Source organism: Blennius ocellaris (genome assembly GCF_963422515.1).
Source record: "Blennius ocellaris genome assembly, chromosome: 8".
Classification (NCBI taxonomy): Eukaryota; Metazoa; Chordata; class Actinopteri; order Blenniiformes; family Blenniidae; genus Blennius; species Blennius ocellaris.
The window spans coordinates 12,514,497-12,532,716 of NC_137657.1; the positions used below are offsets into that span (position 1 = coordinate 12,514,497).

The 18,220-nt window shown below is 41.9% G+C and overlaps 3 protein-coding genes across 5 annotated transcripts; 1 reads left to right on the forward strand and 2 right to left on the reverse strand.

Annotated features, from left to right (window-relative positions):
• Positions 1 to 160: 160 nt before the first annotated feature.
• On the reverse strand, positions 161 to 4,309 carry ccdc106a (coiled-coil domain containing 106a). Of its 2 annotated transcripts, XM_080500931.1 has the most exons (8): positions 4,194 to 4,309; positions 3,692 to 3,761; positions 3,505 to 3,603; positions 3,169 to 3,390; positions 2,967 to 3,023; positions 2,579 to 2,857; positions 2,316 to 2,483; positions 161 to 2,207 (listed from the first exon to the last, which is right to left on the reverse strand). In XM_080500931.1, the coding sequence occupies exons 2-8, from the start codon at positions 3,759 to 3,761 to the stop codon at positions 1,891 to 1,893; spliced, it is 1,212 nt and encodes a 403-aa protein (XP_080357057.1). In that variant the 5' UTR covers positions 4,194 to 4,309; the 3' UTR covers positions 161 to 1,890. The 2 variants fall into 2 exon arrangements, with proteins under 2 accessions (XP_080357057.1, XP_080357058.1); XM_080500932.1 differs by lacking the exon at positions 4,194 to 4,309 and having other exon boundaries at positions 3,692 to 3,798.
• Positions 4,310 to 4,716: 407 nt separating this feature from the next.
• LOC308133945 (transmembrane protein 238-like) lies at positions 4,717 to 6,019 on the forward strand. The gene is made up of 2 exons (XM_080501509.1): positions 4,717 to 4,799; positions 5,571 to 6,019. The coding sequence occupies exon 2, from the start codon at positions 5,578 to 5,580 to the stop codon at positions 5,905 to 5,907; it is 330 nt and encodes a 109-aa protein (XP_080357635.1). The 5' UTR covers positions 4,717 to 4,799; positions 5,571 to 5,577; the 3' UTR covers positions 5,908 to 6,019.
• A 220-nt stretch (positions 6,020 to 6,239) lies between these two features.
• On the reverse strand, positions 6,240 to 17,636 carry LOC308134065 (C-Jun-amino-terminal kinase-interacting protein 4). Of its 2 annotated transcripts, XM_080501677.1 has the most exons (29): positions 17,544 to 17,636; positions 16,114 to 16,473; positions 15,799 to 15,993; positions 15,586 to 15,706; positions 15,403 to 15,473; positions 15,245 to 15,309; positions 14,822 to 14,845; positions 14,386 to 14,458; positions 14,112 to 14,281; positions 13,672 to 13,928; positions 13,188 to 13,245; positions 12,837 to 12,989; positions 12,706 to 12,748; positions 12,462 to 12,589; positions 12,274 to 12,327; positions 11,225 to 11,365; positions 10,817 to 10,949; positions 10,586 to 10,672; positions 10,158 to 10,205; positions 9,883 to 10,024; positions 9,700 to 9,742; positions 9,494 to 9,574; positions 9,270 to 9,337; positions 9,021 to 9,169; positions 8,750 to 8,921; positions 8,258 to 8,371; positions 8,071 to 8,169; positions 7,818 to 7,907; positions 6,240 to 7,190 (listed from the first exon to the last, which is right to left on the reverse strand). In XM_080501677.1, exons 2-29 carry the CDS (start codon positions 16,210 to 16,212, stop codon positions 7,072 to 7,074), a joined length of 2,997 nt encoding a protein of 998 aa, XP_080357803.1. In that variant the 5' UTR covers positions 16,213 to 16,473; positions 17,544 to 17,636; the 3' UTR covers positions 6,240 to 7,071. The 2 variants fall into 2 exon arrangements, with proteins under 2 accessions (XP_080357803.1, XP_080357804.1); XM_080501678.1 differs by lacking the exon at positions 14,822 to 14,845.
• Between the last annotated feature and the right edge of the window lie 584 nt (positions 17,637 to 18,220).

The window sequence follows — 18,220 nt, forward strand, 5'->3', positions numbered from 1 at the left end:
CCAAGCCCAGCCTTGAACACTGGCCTATCGCCCTTTGAGTGCATATATCTACAACACAATAAACCCTTTTAACACAGATCCCAAACAAAATAGTAATGTGCATTGTGCCAGTGATAAAGAGTGAGAATATGAGACAAGACACAAGATTTCTTTGGAGAATATCAAATGGTTTATTTACAGCTATGTTGAAAAGATACAGTTGGTGAATCAATTATTTGCATGTGAAGATTGTTTAAGAAATGGACACATTTTTGCATCATATTAATTGGTCCGATTGTTTTTCTTTATGAATTTTCAGTTTCACAGGTTGATTTTGAGTCACGCACAAAGACCCTGAAAGTAGCTTGAGCCCTGCAAATTTGTAAACCTCATTTTAAGGAAGTAAGAAGTAGAGATGTGAAATTATTAGCCCCGGCGTCGCACTGCACCGCATAAAACCACCTCGTTTAATCAAGATAAATCTTCACTGGTGTACAGTGAAGATTTATCATTCATCGAGATTTATCATCATTCATTGCATTGGAATGAGAACATGTCTGCTGTTTGGAACATTTAAAAAAAAAAGTAGACATATACAAATTACCACAGAGCAATTTCTTTTACATGCATTTGTAGTGGAGCATTGGGAAGAAGCAGTTACAGATAATCTGAAGTGTGACATTTCAAAATGTTTGTGAAATTAAGAGTCACAATTCCTTACAAGCAACTAAAAGTTACACATTACAAATAACTGGCATAGTAATATTTAGTGTAAATGCTGTGAAGTATACTGTATTTTACAAAAACTGTTATTGTCACAAGAGCCTCGATATCAGAAGCACAGGAAGTGATGCACAGGAAGTGATTGTACAAATATTTTAGTGCAGGTCACACACAACATTGACTGGTGTAGCTGCTATTAGAGCAACAAAGTAAAGCTGCAGTGCTGTTGAGAGCAAGGGAGTTATTACAATGATAAAATATTACCAACACTTGAATTATTGTAACTGAACAACATGAATGTTAAAATGCATTTTTACCACAAAAGCTATTTTGCTTTCCTGAAGAAAGTTCACTAGAGTCTGTTTATGATTGCATCACTTTTTTTTTGTTTTTACAGTTTTTCTTCCCTTAAACTCAACGGAAATGAGGATAAACTCCTAATATACTTAGAGCTCAAAACTTCTATTAAGGCAAGTTAAAAAAAAAAATGTTAAGACAATTATAAAACCGTCAAAACAAATACACAAAGCAAGAAGAACATATTAAAACGGAAGAGGATTGCTTAAATATTCCATTAATTCTATGAAGTGCAACATAAATTCAACAGTTATATTTTGAAAGCTACAAACTATTTAGGAATGTGTCAAATTTGCATATAAATTAAGTGATTTTAATTGTAGTGTTTGAAATATTTTTTGCTTTTGCCGGCTGAAATAAATGAGTACGTAAATTAAACCACAAAATTCTACACTGATCCAGATGTTGAGGGATCACAATTTTGAAACACAAATGAGTTAGGTTGGTTACACTAATGTCGTAAGAGTTTTATCATTAAGAATATTAGTGGAATGTGTTTTCCGATTCTTATCCACAGTCTCTGAGTAACAGACTTCAATTTGTGCTCTATGAGCAACAGGAAGAATATTATTCCAATTTCTCACAGGAACACGGCGCTGTCTCAGACCTAAACAGCCACTGCGATGAAGACGTGTCAGAGACGGAGACACGTCGACTCTCTGACGGGTGGACCGGCAGTGAAAGAGATGTGAAGATTGGCCTGGAATGAGAACTTTGTTTTCTGAGATACCTCTGGTGGATATCTCTGGTTGGAAAGCGGGTCAGCTGCAGACAAAAAGCCACAAGGTCTTCTTGTGAGAAACATTCCAATTCATTGTCATTTTGTTCCTCTCAGTGTCTGAACCTGTAGGAAATGGGCAGGAGCAGGTTATTCTTCTTCAGAGCCTGCACTCTGCTCAGTGTCTCTTCATCCAGAGCAGTGTAGCAGCGCCGGGCGTAATCCAGCAGCTTCTCCTTGGAAGGGTCAAACTCACCCACCTCTGCCACTTTCTCTGGTGCCACCAGCAGCAGCTCTGCGATGGGGGTGGTGGAAGCCACTGTGTTGCGGTCAACGCCGTGGATCTGGAAGGCTTTGGACATATTTTTCAGACGCTGGTACGTAAGCAGAATCTTCTTGTAGCGAAACAGCACTCCGGCAGCATCTTTAACTGAGGGCGAATCACATGAGGGAGTTGTTAATGCGACTTCAGGAGGTGTCTCCACAGTCACAACACGGAATTTTGAAGTTTAATGACAGATCTTTTTGTTCTTTTCACCTCTTTGTCGCTCTCTCGGAGCTCGGAAGACCCGTCTTCTCTTTAATTGGTGTCTGTTGCTGTTGATAGTATCTGTCAGTACATCTTCCCCTGATATCAGTTCCTCCTCCTCCATGTAGCCTTCCTGCTCCAAGTACTCGTCAGATTCTCCGAGAAGCGAAAGCGAATCTTGAGACAAAAATAATCCATGTAACAAAACCTCACTGACAAAACATGCATACATATAATCGTAATTTTGCTGCAAGTCCTCTGAGTTGCGTTACCTGGACCAACGTTGCTATGCCCGCCCATTTCATTCATGGACCTTGTAGCGTTGCTGCTGTTGCCGCTGCCGCCACCGGCTGCGGTACTGGAAGTGCTATGGCCATGACTTTGCAACAGGGCTTGGGATTGCGTAGAATTGAACAAAGCATTCATTGAAGCGATCTGATTTGTTAGTGTATTGGAGACATGGTTCTTCGATGGAACCATAGTAGGTGGACCAGGCCGTCGCTGGATAAACTGACGAGAGGGGAAATGCTGTGAGTCGGTCTTCGGTTGTTCTGTGAGAAGAGAAAGAGAAACCTATCCTCAACAAAGTAGGATGTAATACAGCAAACCATAAAATGGCCGTATGATTATACAATCGTATTTTCAAGACGCAGCTTTTACCAGCGGGACGATCGTCGTCTCTTCTTGGCCTCCAGTTGAATCGTCTTGATTCATATCCTATAAAGACGCAAACAGCAAAATGTCAAAAATAGCTTTATATCATAAAAGAATTGCTTTGCAAAACTTCAGCTCGAAAAAAACAAAAAACAAATATCAAATCATTGGACTGGTTTTCAACGCACGCATGTCCCGTGTCTCTTACCATTACTGTACTGGCTCTGACTCTGGTCCGGTCCCTGTGTCTTTGTGGAAAAGATGAAGCGATCCAACTGGCATCGGAGGAAGTCCCTCTCCTCTTCCAAGTCTTCAATTCTTTTCTGCAGCCAAGAGTTTTTCTCCAGAGAGATCTGGAGCTGTGTCCGCAGGTTGGTGATCACCATGTACGAGTTGTTGACTGGAGACGGGCCAGCAGATGATGGCGACTCTGAATAACAATAACATTGTTCTGTGAACTCACCGGTGCGATACATTCAGAATCTTTTGGATGCAGGTCTAATTCATTAGACAGATTATACAATGTACCGCTCTTCACATTCACCTTCAAAATTCTGATCACCCTGGTTGAAAAAGCCTTGCTGTTCAAAGTTGCCCTCCTCGTAGGGGATGGCAATTTCATAGGCATCCTCATTCTTTGGAGCTGAGAAAAAAGGGAATAAATAGAGGGATGACTGGTCGCGCTTGACCTGAAGGCAGGACGGAGTTATTCAGAGCAGCTCAACTCTTACTCTGCAGGTGGAGTGAGCTTGCATGGCTCTTGGATGTGGAAGCACCATCACTCCTGGTCCCGTCCTCCATCTCACACCACAGACAAAATGTTTAATTACCTTATGGCTTTATCAGAGAAGACACTATACTGTGCAAATAATTCCCGGAGGATTTCTGTCCCTGTGCTGCACAGGAAAGACTTGTTACATGTTAAGGCTCTTGCTCAGTTCGATTTATATTGACAGCCTGCACAACCTGGCAAACCCCGACGCTGATTTTATTGCATGACTCTTAATGTAAATCTGATCTGAGACATTTAAATCGGAGTTTGCAGCGGCCTCGTCCGGAGCTCACGAGGGAACAGGATTAGCTTCATGTGATGTTAGCAGCAAATGTAGCCAGATTATTAACAAAAAAACTACAACATCCTTATTTCATCAACAACAAAAGATTCCCTTCTGTCTCTCGGACATCTGTGCTATCTCCACGCTACTATAATACTCTACAAAAACTGGTACATACCACTTTAGGTTAGTAATAACTGAATCGTGCACATGTAATAAGACGTTATAACTCTGTCATATCTCCATTCGACGAGCTAGTCTGCTAGCTAACAAGCTAACAATAACAATTACGGCTCTTTTCTTTTTTTCCAACAAGGTACGTCACTTCCGGGTTTGATAGCGTTATGACGCCTCCTGTGAAAACGTTTTTTAAAGATTATTTTTGTATGCAGCAGTTAAAACGGTGACATGATTTGTTATGAATACTTGTGCAAATAAGCATTTTTGAAATAAAATAAAAAAAACAAATATACATATACAGTATAAAGAAACACCCTCAGTGGGAATTAACTCGACACAGTCAGACTTATTTCATAACTTGTCACTCCTGAAATATTGTGTTTGTGTAAAATGAACAAGGATATAGAACTTGGAAGCAGTTTTCCCACATGCTGGTGCTTTCGACACACTTCACGGTGACACACAGCAGGACTGCAGGACAGGTAGAGCAGGTGTTGAGGTGTCAGGTTACACAGGCGGCTCTGTGTCTTCACAAACGGCTCCAAACACGGTTTATTCCATAAACATCTCAACACCAATAACAAAACTGCAACCTCAACAAAAGGTAAGTGATTTCTTTGACTAAGGTAGATGTATAATCATGTAAAGCTGTGGTGTAAGTAGTTTTTCTCCTGAAACAAGTCTCATGAATAGGACAGGTGTGGCACCTGAAGTGACCGTGGATGTGTGCGCTGCGTGAAATGTGTTTGAAACTACAATCACGTCTTTTGTGTTTTTATACATTTAAAAAAAACATTGTTAGAGACAGACATGATAACGCGTATAACTGTAATAGCATATACAACGCAGTGACAAGTGTAAACTTAAAAAGGTTTAATAATAAAAAAATAAATTAAAAAAAAGCTATGTTTCAAAAGATTTCAATACCAACTTGCAAAGCCAAGTCAAGCCTAAAGAAAACACACTTGAGGATCAAGCCCAACAATCCCACAGTTGCTCAACTAGCCACATAACAAAACCAAACTTTAAAGGAAATTGCTTCATGACAATAAACCTTAAACTATTGGAAAGTGTATTTGTTTCCCTTTTACAATGTGCTACATTCGCAAGAGCATTGTGCGCTAAGCAACAGTGGAATGGGATTTGTGGCCATGAAGCACAAATGGATGTTGCTTTTAATATAAATATTTGTACCTAAACACACCAAGTAAAATGGAAATAATCAGGCTTTCTAATGGCATAGCATATATTGCCAAGAACAACTGTTTTGCGACTTAGTTGCTTTTCTCAAATCAAATTTTAATGGATCCAAGAATAACATCAAAGCATGTGAAACTTCCCAGATATGACCCGCTCTCTCCCCCATGTCTTTCAGTGCAACCATGGCACCAAAGTATGAGGGTCTGTCCCACTGTAAGCTGGCTCTTGTGTTTGCTGTGCTGATGGACGTACTGGGTGTGATCTCCATGCTGCTGGGGGTCTTCGCCCAGCTCGAGATCCAAGGCCGGGACTTTGGGGATCTGCTTGTGTACACAGGAGCTCTGCTGGTGCTGTTTTCCCTTGGAGGCTGGGTTTTATGGTACAGCGGCAACATCGAGGGTTTGACCTCCAAGAAGGAGCTGGGTGGAGCGGTGGGTGGAGCTGTGGATCGACTTGCTCGCTCCCTGAGTCGGAGGATACGGCTCCCGAGGACGCGCAGCAGCCCAACATAGGAGATGGATGTTACAGATACCAAAGACTGAAAGACTCGTGTTGCTTTAAGGGGGAAGGAGGCCAATCTGGCCAAAGCAAAGGAGTGCCTTCCTCGATGGCAATGCCTCGATATGAAAGCTCAGCCTGTGTGTTACTGGGAGGATTTGTATGTAAACAAAGACAGATTAAAAAAGATCATCACGTCACAACTTTGAGTGATTTCCTTCTGGACTTTTCAGACTTCTTTTGTTTGTCGTCTGCTGCTATATGTTTAGATCATGAGAACACTCAAATAAAAATGGACATCAACATTTTAATGACAGTAATTTCAATCGTAAAAAGTTGAGACAAACTTCATACACAAGTCTTTCGGAACCAAATGAGCACAAATTTATAAGTGCACATAAATACTGCATAGGATACATGGGATCAATTTCACCCCCCTTATGTTGCCATCAAATTAAAGCATGAAACAAATCAATACACTCCAATTTCACAACTTCCCAAAGAGAACGTGAAACAAAATGATTGAATAAAGTACTTTTTTTTTACACCTTACTTAAATCTTTGATTCAGGGAATGAGATGTGTAGAGACATTCATAACATGCTGGTATTTGTAATTACACCACGTGCAACGTGAAGTGCTATAGTTTGAGTTAATACTCGTGGCAGAAGAATGACAACAGATGTTTTTAAGAATCTCAATGTAACCTCAGAAGATAAAGTGTCTGATTGTCTTTGTGTGCAGAAAAAAACCCAACAAAAAACCCCCACAAACCTTTTTCCAGTTCACAAGAAAGCAGCTGAAACAGCAGCCATATAAAATGTTACCATCGCAGGTCAGATCTCCGCAGGTATTTCAACAAGAAATACAAAAAGAATGAACACATTTTTCCAGTACAATGGTCGGCATGGGCATCACACAACCATGCGGCCCTATTGCTGAGCAATGATATGAAATTGATATAAAATCAAGGCACACAGAAAAGCGTCATGATCAAGTAAAATGGTAGATGCCCAAAACTATGAGGTAAACAAGTGTGAAATTATAATCAATCATATTTGGAGAAGGTGCTGCCACATTGAGACGTGGCCTCGTTTAGTTCCATGAAAGAACCATTTAAAATGGCGTGGCGCCGTCCTGACTTAGTCTGTAAAGCGCCGACCGAAGAAAGGAACGGCGTCAGAGTGCAGGACTGGGAACGGAGGGAGTAGAAATCTGCCAAATGATCATATGACTGCGTTCAGAACGCTGTGGCGTGGCTTGAGACGTCTCAGACGATTCATCAACTGCATCGTCTCCTGGAAGAGTGAACAGCAGAATTAGACATTTATTGAATTCGGCATAAATGATTTCCACCGGCAGTAAAGTGCCGATTCAGCAGCACGAGATACACTTAAAACAGCGTGATGCTCACATTGAGGCCCCCTATAGCCACTCCAACTAGAACGCTAGATTTTAAATGTCTTTAAAATATAAGATATAATTCCAAGGCTGTCAGAATAATTTTTCAATAAAAAGCACAAGGCAGCCATTTGTTTTTTTTACAGGTATTATATTAGATTTTAAAGCCACCAGGGCTCAAGAGAACCACTGTTTTAGCGAACGTACTATAACGTGCAGCTCATGACTGGCTTTGACAACAGTTTTTAATTTATACAGTATAAAGAACATGGTTATCATCTCCACAACATGTCATAATTTGTAACAGTGAAAAGTCATGTGATTTTTTAACAGTAATTGTTCTGGAAGTATAATGTTCTTGTATTATTTACAGTGAAATGCTGATTGCTTTAAATCTATTTCACGTTGTGTATTGAAAAACTGTAAATGGCGAGGCAGAAGCATTACAGTGATCATCACATCCCTCGTTTTCTAATACTGATCTAAACATTCTGACATCAATAAAGTTTTTGCCGTCAACCCACCAATTCGGAAATTGATGTAACCTTCTCCTCCGCTGAGGACCAGCTGAGCTGTAGTGACTTGGCTGCTGCCTGGGGAAGTGATCAAGCAACCTGTGAGAGAAAGATAGTTTCAATATCCATTAAAAAAAAAAATTTAATAAAAACTGATACCATCTCAGTGCATCATCTACAACACATGCCCTGAATGGAAGGAAGTTAAAGCATGCTTTCTCGATACCGATAAATACTTGAGTAAAACCTATCGCATTATTACCTGACGCAGCAATGATGAACCTGACAGACTGTCGGTGTCCATGGTAGCACAGCTGGGCCGAAGCAGTGTTGGAATACGGGATGGAAACGGCTTCTGAAGCTGAACAGTCATTTATTATTATTAGGGGGTGGAGTTGAGCTCTGAAAACATTACGCCAGGTCCAGACTTAATCTAAATAAAAACCTACTTATAGATAAGGGGATGGAGAAAATGGCACCACCTCCTGTGCCCACCCACAGACGACCAGAGATGATGGCGAGTGACGAGATCTGGAGCGGTGAGAGTGTGAAGAAAGGCTGACCTGCACAAGAGGAGAGTGTGTCAGCTCAGCATCGCAGCAAGCGTCATCACTCAGGACCCCATAAGCAAGAACAATATCTAAACTCCTGCTGACTGAAGTGCACTGCATTATGACCTGGTTAGGGTTAGAATAATCTTTGAATTCAGGCTAATCGGGCACTGAAGTGGCTTCACCTTCTTTCTTTCTTCCAGCAACATCATTTGGTTTTTCTAAATACTCATGTGAATATATGTTGGTACAGGTAGCAGTAAGTATCTGTTTCATAAATTGTTTTTCTTTATACAACTGACTAGATTCTTTTGCAGGTGACTTGACTCAGGCTCTATATGTGATATTTATATTATTTACAGCATTGGATTATAGAAAAAAAAAATGTACCTAATGTTTTGGTGACCAAAGCCATGAAATCTACTTCCTGTAGCGGCCGTCCTGAGGACCAATCAAACAGCCTGAGGATCGGGTCGAGTCGGCAGGCCGCCCAAACGCCGCTTCCACCAGCGCACAGGAATCGGACCTGCTGCTCGCTGCGCTCAGACACCGGGAATATTTGCTGTGATGTAAGAAAAAAACAGTCATGGTGCTGAAATAAATGACAGATTGCACATTAGTCACAATAACCAAAAGGTAGGTTACCTCCTCCGCTTCTTACCTCCACTTTCTTGCTGTTCAGGTCAACCACATGGACTTTGTTCCAGTATCCCACCCACAGACAGTCGCCTTTTGCAAGGCAGCAGCGAATGGGCTGCACAGGGTTTGATCCCAGAGGCACAGCAGGGTGCGACTGCAGCTTCCAGCCCCCTGTCAGTCACAGAGTTTAATTTTCACTCGTGAAACATCAACGAACCAAAGAAAATGGAGAGATGGGGGAAAAAGTGGACGAGGAGCAGAAATCCATTACCTGAACTGTGAGAGAAAAAGGCCAACGTGCCATCAGCCAAACCGGCTACGACCTGACTCTGTGTATACCTGCAAGGTTTAGGTCAACAGAAGCGGATTATTCCACTTTATTCCAAATATATATATTTTTTTATATAAATGTGTAGGCACTTATCCAGATAGCTGGAGAATAGAGGCTAATTGCTTGCATGTGGACTCATAGCATCCACTGCAGAGTGAACTCACGTGAGTGAATGAACGGCCTCTGACAGAGATATAGACTGCAGACAGCGCCTCCTGTCAGCAGAGGCCGGATGAATCTGGATACTGTAAAAGACAGAAGGGACGGTGGGGTGGGAGACAGACAGGGTGTGACAGGCCGCCGACCAAAGAGCCTCAATATTCCTTCGCTGTTATTTACTGAGGCAAGTCGCTGATTCAGCTGGCACTACCTTCCTTCCTGAGTCCCGATCCACACGGTCCCCGCAGTGCTACCTAACGAAACAACAGTGGAAAGACTGGCGTCAAAGGCAAAAGCTGAGTAAGCAGTTTTGATTTCCAAGAGTTTCCAGTAAGAATGTGAGGCATTACTGAATAACACGATTATGGAACACATCACTCGGGCCAGCACTGACCTATAGGAGGCACAGCGCAGATGCAGAGGGCCGGAGCCGTGGGAGGGAGGCTGAACTGATCCAGGACTCTATTGGAGCGCGCTGGATCGATCACTGTCACGTCACTGCAGGAGGCCGGGCCAGAGACTACCCACACGGTGCACTGGCAGAAGCAGGGCAGGGAAGGAGTTTGGGAAGCTCAGTGGCATGACACAACTTGTGTGTGAGACAAGTCACGGTGAGGTGATTGTAATTAGAGTACAACTGCTACGTAAACAGGATCATGACAGACTTACTGTGGCTTCTCCTGAGATCTCTGGCGTGACTGCAACTGCACAGTTCAGCTGAGGAGACAACAGACGAATTATGATTATCATCAAACTGTTGAAAGGTTTGGACGGGATGGTTCCTCTCCAGCTGAACTCATTTACTGTTTCACTTTGAGCTGATGTTCGAAAAGAAAAGAAAAAAATATATGAAGACGATGCTACAGTGAGATGCTTTTGGCTTTTAAGCTTATGTGCATGATAAAGCTAATGAAATGATTCTCAAAGCTTCTCATGCTCAATTAGGTAAAGGGAACTAGCATCAAAGCCAACATCAGCTTCAACCTATAGAGGAAAATAAAATCATCCTCCATATCTCTTGACCCAGTTCTGCAAAAAAGAGAAATGATGAGGCGGAAACTGTAGAAACACATGAACCTGTCAGAACTAAGGTTTACCTTGGCAGTGGAGTCTCTTTGGTCCAAAAGTCTGAGCTGCACTAGTTCAGGCACATCTTTGGGCTCCGGTACAGCTTCATTAGACTCCTACAACATAGATATTTAATCACCTTTTAGTTCTTTTTGTTTTAGTTTTCAGCCCGCTGTTGTGAAATTGTACACTATAATGTTGGAACAGTACACCAATCTTTATTTCTTCATTCATCCGTCGCCATTAAAGGGCTCAGGTACCTGAGTGTTTGCCAGCGGCATGCTCCAGCCATGCAGCTGCCGCTTTCCCATTGATCCCCAAATCTGGGAGCGGATTTCTCGGTAGACTTCTCTCCTCCGGACACGTGGTGAAAAAGCAGCAGGGGAGGAGGATCTACACAAAATGTTTCTGCTGTTTAACGGCGGGACAATTTGTGTTCTTCTTGATTATTGAAGGTAAACAACTGGGCACCAGCAGCAAAGGAATATTGAGTGATTATTATTTACTATGGCTTAAATCAGGGGCCTCAAATGCTTAATCTATCTTGCACATCATGTTTATAAAGCTTTTACCAACTTGATTTAAAAAAGTACATTTCTTCCACTTATATGTACCAAAACTTTTAAATGCAATTGCTGAAAACCGAGAAAGAGTAACATTAAACTTACTCTGTATGAGTTCGAGTTACGGCTGGGAGTTTTGGAGATCCAACAGGGGAGCGAGAGAATGACGGGGAAGAGGACAGAGCCAGTGCCGAGGCAGAAGGAGGGACTAATGGTGCCTTGGTCAAGCCAAACAAACGGTTGAACCTATAATTTGAAGACACAAACACTTATTGAGATTTCATACAGTCAACGTGCCGAGTACCGTTCACTACCAACTACACAAACGCACACTTTCACTGTGGTCAGTCGTCTATTGACATAGAAACGGAATTTATCTTCATATACTATAATTTGCTTAACTATGAAAATAGTTTGTTACTGTGGTGAAGAAGATACAAGATTGAGTGGATTTGACTTGTTTTAGTTGTTCCTTCTTTAACAACAGTTTTGTTCCGTCTGCACCTCGTCAGAGCAACAGATTTACATCTTGTTCATTTCACTTCATTTAGGTGCCGATTGCTAAAATAACAATCAGCAGATCACGAACCAGCTTCTAAAAATATAGTATCCTTTTGTTGCATTGATTCTGTGTTATTAAGACAAATAAAGCATTATTGTGTTAAACATGCTAATTTGTGCATCTAGCACACCAATTAGAGTGTAAACATTAATACAGTTGAACAAAGGGAAGGCTCAAACCAGGCACTCTATAGTACTTCATAAAGTACAATATAAATGAATGGGCGTTAATCAAGTAAATTAATTTCCCCTGTCAACTGTATCATTGTCGATAGTCTGCATTACTTTAAATGAAGGTTAAAACAAAGTTGCACCCATACTTGTTATGAGGATATTATGCATGATTATATAAGCAACATTACTGTCCCAACATTTCAGATTTTTTATTATCTGTCTATAAACATCATGGCCTTTGTCTTCATGGGGCAGCTGTGGTTTAATTGGTAAAGCCTGTAGTTACTGCATCTACCGCAGACGTTCAACTCTTTTGCAACTGTATTATAATTACCATTTTCATAGCGAGCTGTAGAGTGAAAAGACAAAACACCTTTTGTTTTAGAATAAACAGAGAAAATATATATGAAAAGCTGTACCTCCTCCAAACGCTGGACTTTTTATCGTCTGTGAAACGCTCCTCCTTTGTTGCCCTGTGAAAATGTAAAAAAAAAAAAAGCACCGCAGGAAGTTGAAGTCCAAAAATCTGTTGTCGCACCACAATAAACCGTTATATAGAAAACTAAATTAAACACACACACGTTTTATCCCATGGGACAAAAGCTACCTGAGTGTCTGACTGTGTCTGACGGCCTCCTGCAGCTCAAACAGACGCTGCTTGTACTGGTTCTTCTCCATGACCACGCGAGCCATTTCAGAGCGAGAGAAGTGACGCATGGACGCCGGTAGAGAGGCCTGCGAGGGAGAGAATAGATTCTTCTTGACGGAGTCATTTACACTGTAATAAACACAACGGTTTAAAGTACAGTAGTAAAACATGCAGGACTAAAATTCTTGCATCAGCATCTTACATCAGGATCCTCAGAGTGGATGGTTTCCAGTTCCTTACGAAGTCTGTGGAGAAATTATAGAACACAATATTTTAGTTAAACTGTGCAATTTAAAATAAATTAAAAAAAACGGAGAAAAGAAATGCCCACACCTTTTTGTTTCATCCTCTTTCTCCTTCATCCGCCCTTCTAATCTGGAGACGGTTTCCTGAAGCGTGTTCGCCTCCAGTTTAAGAGCCGAGCGGTCATCAGTGAGCTCCACCACTCGAGATATCAGCGCTTTACGAGCAGCTTCAATTAACTCACTGAGAGAAAGAAATACAGCGACGTGGGATTAATTCAATTACAAAAATAACAACTGTATTTTTTTTTTTTTCGAGTTTTTGATTCATTTACAAGTAAACCAAATGTTTGGGGGCAAAAAAAACAACCCAGAACTGTATACATCGGAAACCACAATTCACCAGCCACAACGGGGTCAGAGAAATGAAAGCAGGACTCACTTGGTGACTTTCATTTCCTCATACTGAGAAAGAATCTCCTCGAACTGGTCTGCACTGCCTGAACAGAGAGAAAAAATTGAAGTCTTTTTAAGCAGCAGACACAAAGGAAACACTGGCAGGAAGGTAGAACTGCCGTTATTCTGGACTCTGCATCAATATTCAGAAAGAACTGAGAGCATAAATTCATGCAAAACGGTATAAACAAATGAAAGTAACACTATGAAAGCAAAAGCAAAAAAAAAAAAGAAACATGTTCCCAGTGATGTACTTGCACTTCATGTTCTGAGGTTATAAATAGTTTCACCACTATTGACAGATTATTTTTAGAAACCAACCCTCAGTCCCCCTTCGATGTCTGATCACTTACTGCCTGCTGTGCATCTCATCTCATCTGAACTCACGCAAAGATAACAGACTCATTTTTGAGATGTTTTGACGCTTTTAAAATATATATATATTTCTTTTAAAACTTAGTGTCCATTACCTCTGACACTGGCTCCTCGGTCTACACTCTCCACGTAATCCCGACTCAGCTCTGACAGTTCAGAGAAGACAGAGTCGGTGTTGCGGAGTTCCCACTCCATGCTGTCCTCTTCCTCCACCTCCGCCTCCTCGTCCTCCTTTATTTCTCCTCCCTTCTTTTCTTCTTCTTCTTCTTTTTGCGTCTCCAGGTCATTCATCTCGTCCTCCCAACTTGTCTCCAGCTCTGACTGGTCTTCAGGGGGAGGCATCAGTGGGGAACTGAGGTGAAATTTAAAAAAAAGCACACAGTTCCGACTCGTGAGGACGATATATCAAAACAAGAAGGTTTGACAAAGTAACTCTGACCGTGAGTCGAAGTGAACTTTGGTTTAGTCGGCGAACACGCAACTTACCAACACTCCCGCGAAAACACAAGATTAGTTTATGGATTTGGATGATTACCTTGCATTTCCGGAGCCATGGAACTGTGCCAGCTCCGGAGTGGAGCTGATGATGTCGCTAACAAACTGATTGACTGTCGACTTCGCAGAAATGTCAATCGCATTTTCTCTCTTGGCTTCTAAATCTTGCAGACATGGAGGACCGGGGTTTGAGTGCGCTCTTTGAATCACCTGAATAAATAAGGAGCACAAACAAAAAACAAAAAATAGATAGTAAGAGTTTAAAATATCCGTGATTGAAGAAATACGGCCAAGTCAGGCGCAAATAAGTTTACCTTGTCATGACCGGCGGATTCTGAGGAGACGTGGTTGGATGGAAAGTCGCTGTTCTTTAAAAGCACATTATTCCTAAAAGCAACATGCAGTCAAATTTTAAAAAAAATTAAAAAATCAGTTTGTGCTTATTTAAAAGAAAGCTTGAATTGTTTTGGTAACAATATAAACCAATAGACTGGGATTTGTCAATAATCTTGAACAATAAATGTTCATTAAACTGAAAACTGCAACTAAATGCAAACAGACACTCAAATATATATTAGAGCTTTTATTGACCTATTCAAATAATAATAAAAAAAAGACTTGTTAGTGTGTTTAGTGGTAAGTTGCATGCTAACCCGTTGGGTTCATGTGAACTTTCCAAGACAAAAAGTGCATTTTAAGACAGTTTAGATGGGAAAAGCTTCTGGTTTAGCCCTTCTGCAAAACACATACCTGAACAAGGTAATGTTCTTAGAGCTAAACAGAAAGAAAATGCAGAGAGAGAGAATATTGAAGGGGGAAAGACCTTCAAAGTACAGCTACTGAAATAACTTGCTCCAAACAGAAGGCGACGACTGGACGCAACTGTTAATCTGGAAGAGTTCCATAATATGAAATGACTGAAAACAAGCTCAATGAGGCTCATTCCGTTTTGAATTAACTGAATATTATCAAACTGTCGTTTGTGTGCTTTGCACAGAACACAGTGTCCTTCTTAAAAAGGTAAATAAAGATTACTGGTACAGTCTCGCCAGATAAGCAAGGTCACATTAAGGTCTAAATTTGAGATGAAGAGGTTGAAATGTTGCTTGGCTTCATTGTGTGATATACTATATTAAAATGTGGGTGAAGGAGAAAATGGTCTCAAAAACACACCTCAAGGGAGAATCCCTTTCAGACTCCTTCCTCTTTTCCAAAATTTCCCGGTGAGTGTTCGCCAACTGAAACCGAAAACGTGTCGAAACCAGTCAAAACAGATTTGACAGAGCGACGGAGCGCTTAGAAAATGGTTGGGCTCCGAAGATGGACCTGACCTTGGTGTGGGCGTGTCTCAATGTGCTCAGTTCTCTACTCAGATTAGTCTTCTGCTCCTCCAGGGCCACCACTGAAAGTGAACCAAAGCAAGCGCGTGTCCTTCACTCAAAGTCGAAACGTCTTAGATACCGTAGAGCCGCTCTTCAGCATACAGTCATGATAAAGGAAAGATAAGGACTCACACTGATCAGCTTGTTCTCGAGCTTTGGTCTCCAGATCTCGCGCTCGCCGGTCCCGCTCCTTCTCCCTCACCCTCATGGCTCGCCTCTCCTGCTCAATCTGGTCGTCCAACTCCAGATACCTCTAAAGAAAACACACAAAAAAATCGGCCAACATGCGATGAGTCTCTCTTTGAAAACCGTGATAAATGTGCACTGGATGCTTCGACACTTCACCTCCTGACTTTCTTTCCTTAGCGCTCGCTCTGCCTGGTACCTCTCCAGCAGTGCCTCGCGTTCGGTTTTCTCCTTCTCCGCTTCCTCCTCCCGGTCCCTCAGCTGAGCCTTGCAGCCGGCCAGGCCCTCCAGGACCCACACGAATATAGGCACCAAGGACTCCACCACGCCTTCACCGTGAATCTCAATGATGGTCTGTGACGTTTGTAAGGAGAAGCACAGGGCAAAGTCGGACCCGCGTGGCCAGAGGATCGTCAACACAGTGGACAGCGTGCGGGGTGAAATTCATGGCTCTGTGAAGTGAAAGTGTCTCACCTGCAGCTCCGAGTACAGCTTCCCTGCCTCCTCACTCACGATGTTGGGGTCCAGCTCCACCTCCCCTGTCCCACACAGCACCCTCTCACTGTACTCCATCAGGTGACTACTTTAATCAGGACCGTGAAACAATTGAACTCGGACTCAACGCCGACAGCGAGCGATTTTACAATTCTGTGACCCAACTTCCTCATGAACTAATACAACTAGTTTAGCTAGCTTTCGAACATTGCCGCCAACGGCAGTACCACCCATCCTCCACAGCTTTAAGCCCCGCGTGGACGTGATGTGTGCAGCATCCCCCCCCCGGAACGCTGCTGTCACTTTCTTCTGATGTCTGGAGGTCTATCAGAGTCCATCCTGTGTCAGAAAAATGGAGGGGAAGTTCAGTCAATCACTGAACACTTGTCCTTGACCCACTAATGACCACTGGCTAAACGGGCTCACGTGGAGATATTTTACTAACCAGCGAAGTAGACGAAAAAAATATCTCAACGGTCATGTTGTAAATGGGATGAAATCTAAAGTGTCAACGGTTGGTTTTGCACTCGTAAGTTGTTTGAACTCGGGCTTACACACAAACGTAAACATGTGGTGTAGATTATTTTCAGTCACGCATTCGTGCCTGGATGGATTTCCATGAAAAGCCACTGAGAAACAAGACCCCCCCCCCCCCCAACTGTCAGATAAGTGTGCTTATCTGACAGTGTCCTGAGGGGCTGAATACACAGATGAAAAGTTTAGATCACACTTCTGTGCAATATACACTGCTAACCATTTAGATAACTTTACTAGGAAATAAACATTGATCGTCTTGGAAGACACTGACTGTGTTTAAAGCAAAAAATGACAAGGTAGAATTTAAACTGTGCCAATGAATCAATGAATCAGTCAATTCTCGTCAGATAAAACATGTGAAAGTGACTTTGACAGATAAAGTAGAAGGTAAAAAGTTCATGTCTTACTTTTACAAAAGGCAAATTATGTTTTGACATTACTTTTTTTAATTGGATGTCAGGGAGTTTTGCCAACAAAAGAATATGCTGTGAAGCTTAATGTTGGTTATGTATAAGTGTTTCTGGCTCTGTGTTATTCATGCAGTGTTTCTAATGAAGGTGGTGCAGCGAGAAGACACAAACACGATACTCGCACAAATTCAAAACAACAATGTTAAGCACACGATCGTGACACCGACAGATTATGAATGTCAGCGCTTATCCTAATCAGCCTTCTCTGCTGGTTGACAGTGGGACAGGCCACAGAAAAGGAGCCATTGAATGGTCGTACAGTATAAATAAGTAACGTGACGGACAGTGGACACCTTGAGACGTCGCTGCGGCAGCAGCCAGTGTACAAACTTGTGACCCCCCCCCCAAAGTAAACACCCACCGTGTGGACAAACAGTTCCAGCTCCAGTTGAGAAAACTCACCTCCACGTCGGACGTCCTTGTTAGGTTTCACGTTATTGACCAGAAACAGTGAAATTCCCGCTGTCGTTTCTGCTGAGGCGAGATCAATTACACATAAGCGAGTTTAAAGTGGGAGGCGTCGTTTGATTTTGACGTAACCAAGACTTGTTCCGCGGCTGGGCCAATCAGAGAGCTGGAGTAGTTCGCCGTAGCCAATGAGCAGTGAGTGAGGGCGGGACCTCGACCGTTTGTTTTCTGACTGAGGAAAAAAAAAGTTTCCTGAAACTTGAACGATGACACGTGACCAGAGAGGCCATCAGGTGATCTGATGCAAATCCGATACCGGTGGAAATACCTGAGAGCGTAATGCACAGCGGCTGCTCTCGTCACTCAAGACTAGCAGATTGCGCTTATTATCCACACTTGCGTATATATATGTATTATATGTATAGTTAATCTTACTTGCATATGTGCAGATTACTCCGTTTCCATAATTCACACAGTGGAATAAATTAATGAAAAACTGGAAAACATAATTGAACAATGAACATAATTCCACAATTGTTTGTACAACTGCTGATACATTGCCTAAACTACTTAATTGCGCAAAAAAAAAAAAAAAAAAAAAGCAAGTGTGGATTTCTTTTTTCGAATGGTATTGAAAGTATGAATTTACTTTCAAGCACATTTAATTGCGT

What these genes read in the sequence shown, in the direction of transcription:
- LOC308134065 (XM_080501677.1), bottom strand. Translation starts at nt 16,212, where the DNA reads ATGGAGTACAGTGAGAGGGTGCTGTGTGGGACAGGGGAGGTGGAGCTG. An exon ending in GAAAGGGATTCTCCCTTGAG is followed by an intron (nt 14,846 to 15,244) that starts GTGTGTTTTTGA and finishes CTTTCTGTTTAG; the next exon opens with CTCTAAGAACATTACCTTGT. An exon ending in TCCACTCTGAGGATCCTGAT is followed by an intron (nt 12,590 to 12,705) that starts GTAAGATGCTGA and finishes TCTCCCTCGCAG; the next exon opens with GCCTCTCTACCGGCGTCCAT.
- ccdc106a (XM_080500931.1), bottom strand. Translation starts at nt 3,761, where the DNA reads ATGGAGGACGGGACCAGGAGTGATGGTGCTTCCACATCCAAGAGCCAT. An exon ending in TCAGAGCCAGTACAGTAATG is followed by an intron (nt 3,024 to 3,168) that starts GTAAGAGACACG and finishes GCGTCTTTATAG; the next exon opens with GATATGAATCAAGACGATTC. An exon ending in AGACGACGATCGTCCCGCTG is followed by an intron (nt 2,858 to 2,966) that starts GTAAAAGCTGCG and finishes CTCTTCTCACAG; the next exon opens with AACAACCGAAGACCGACTCA.
- LOC308133945 (XM_080501509.1), top strand. Translation starts at nt 5,578, where the DNA reads ATGGCACCAAAGTATGAGGGTCTGTCCCACTGTAAGCTGGCTCTTGTG.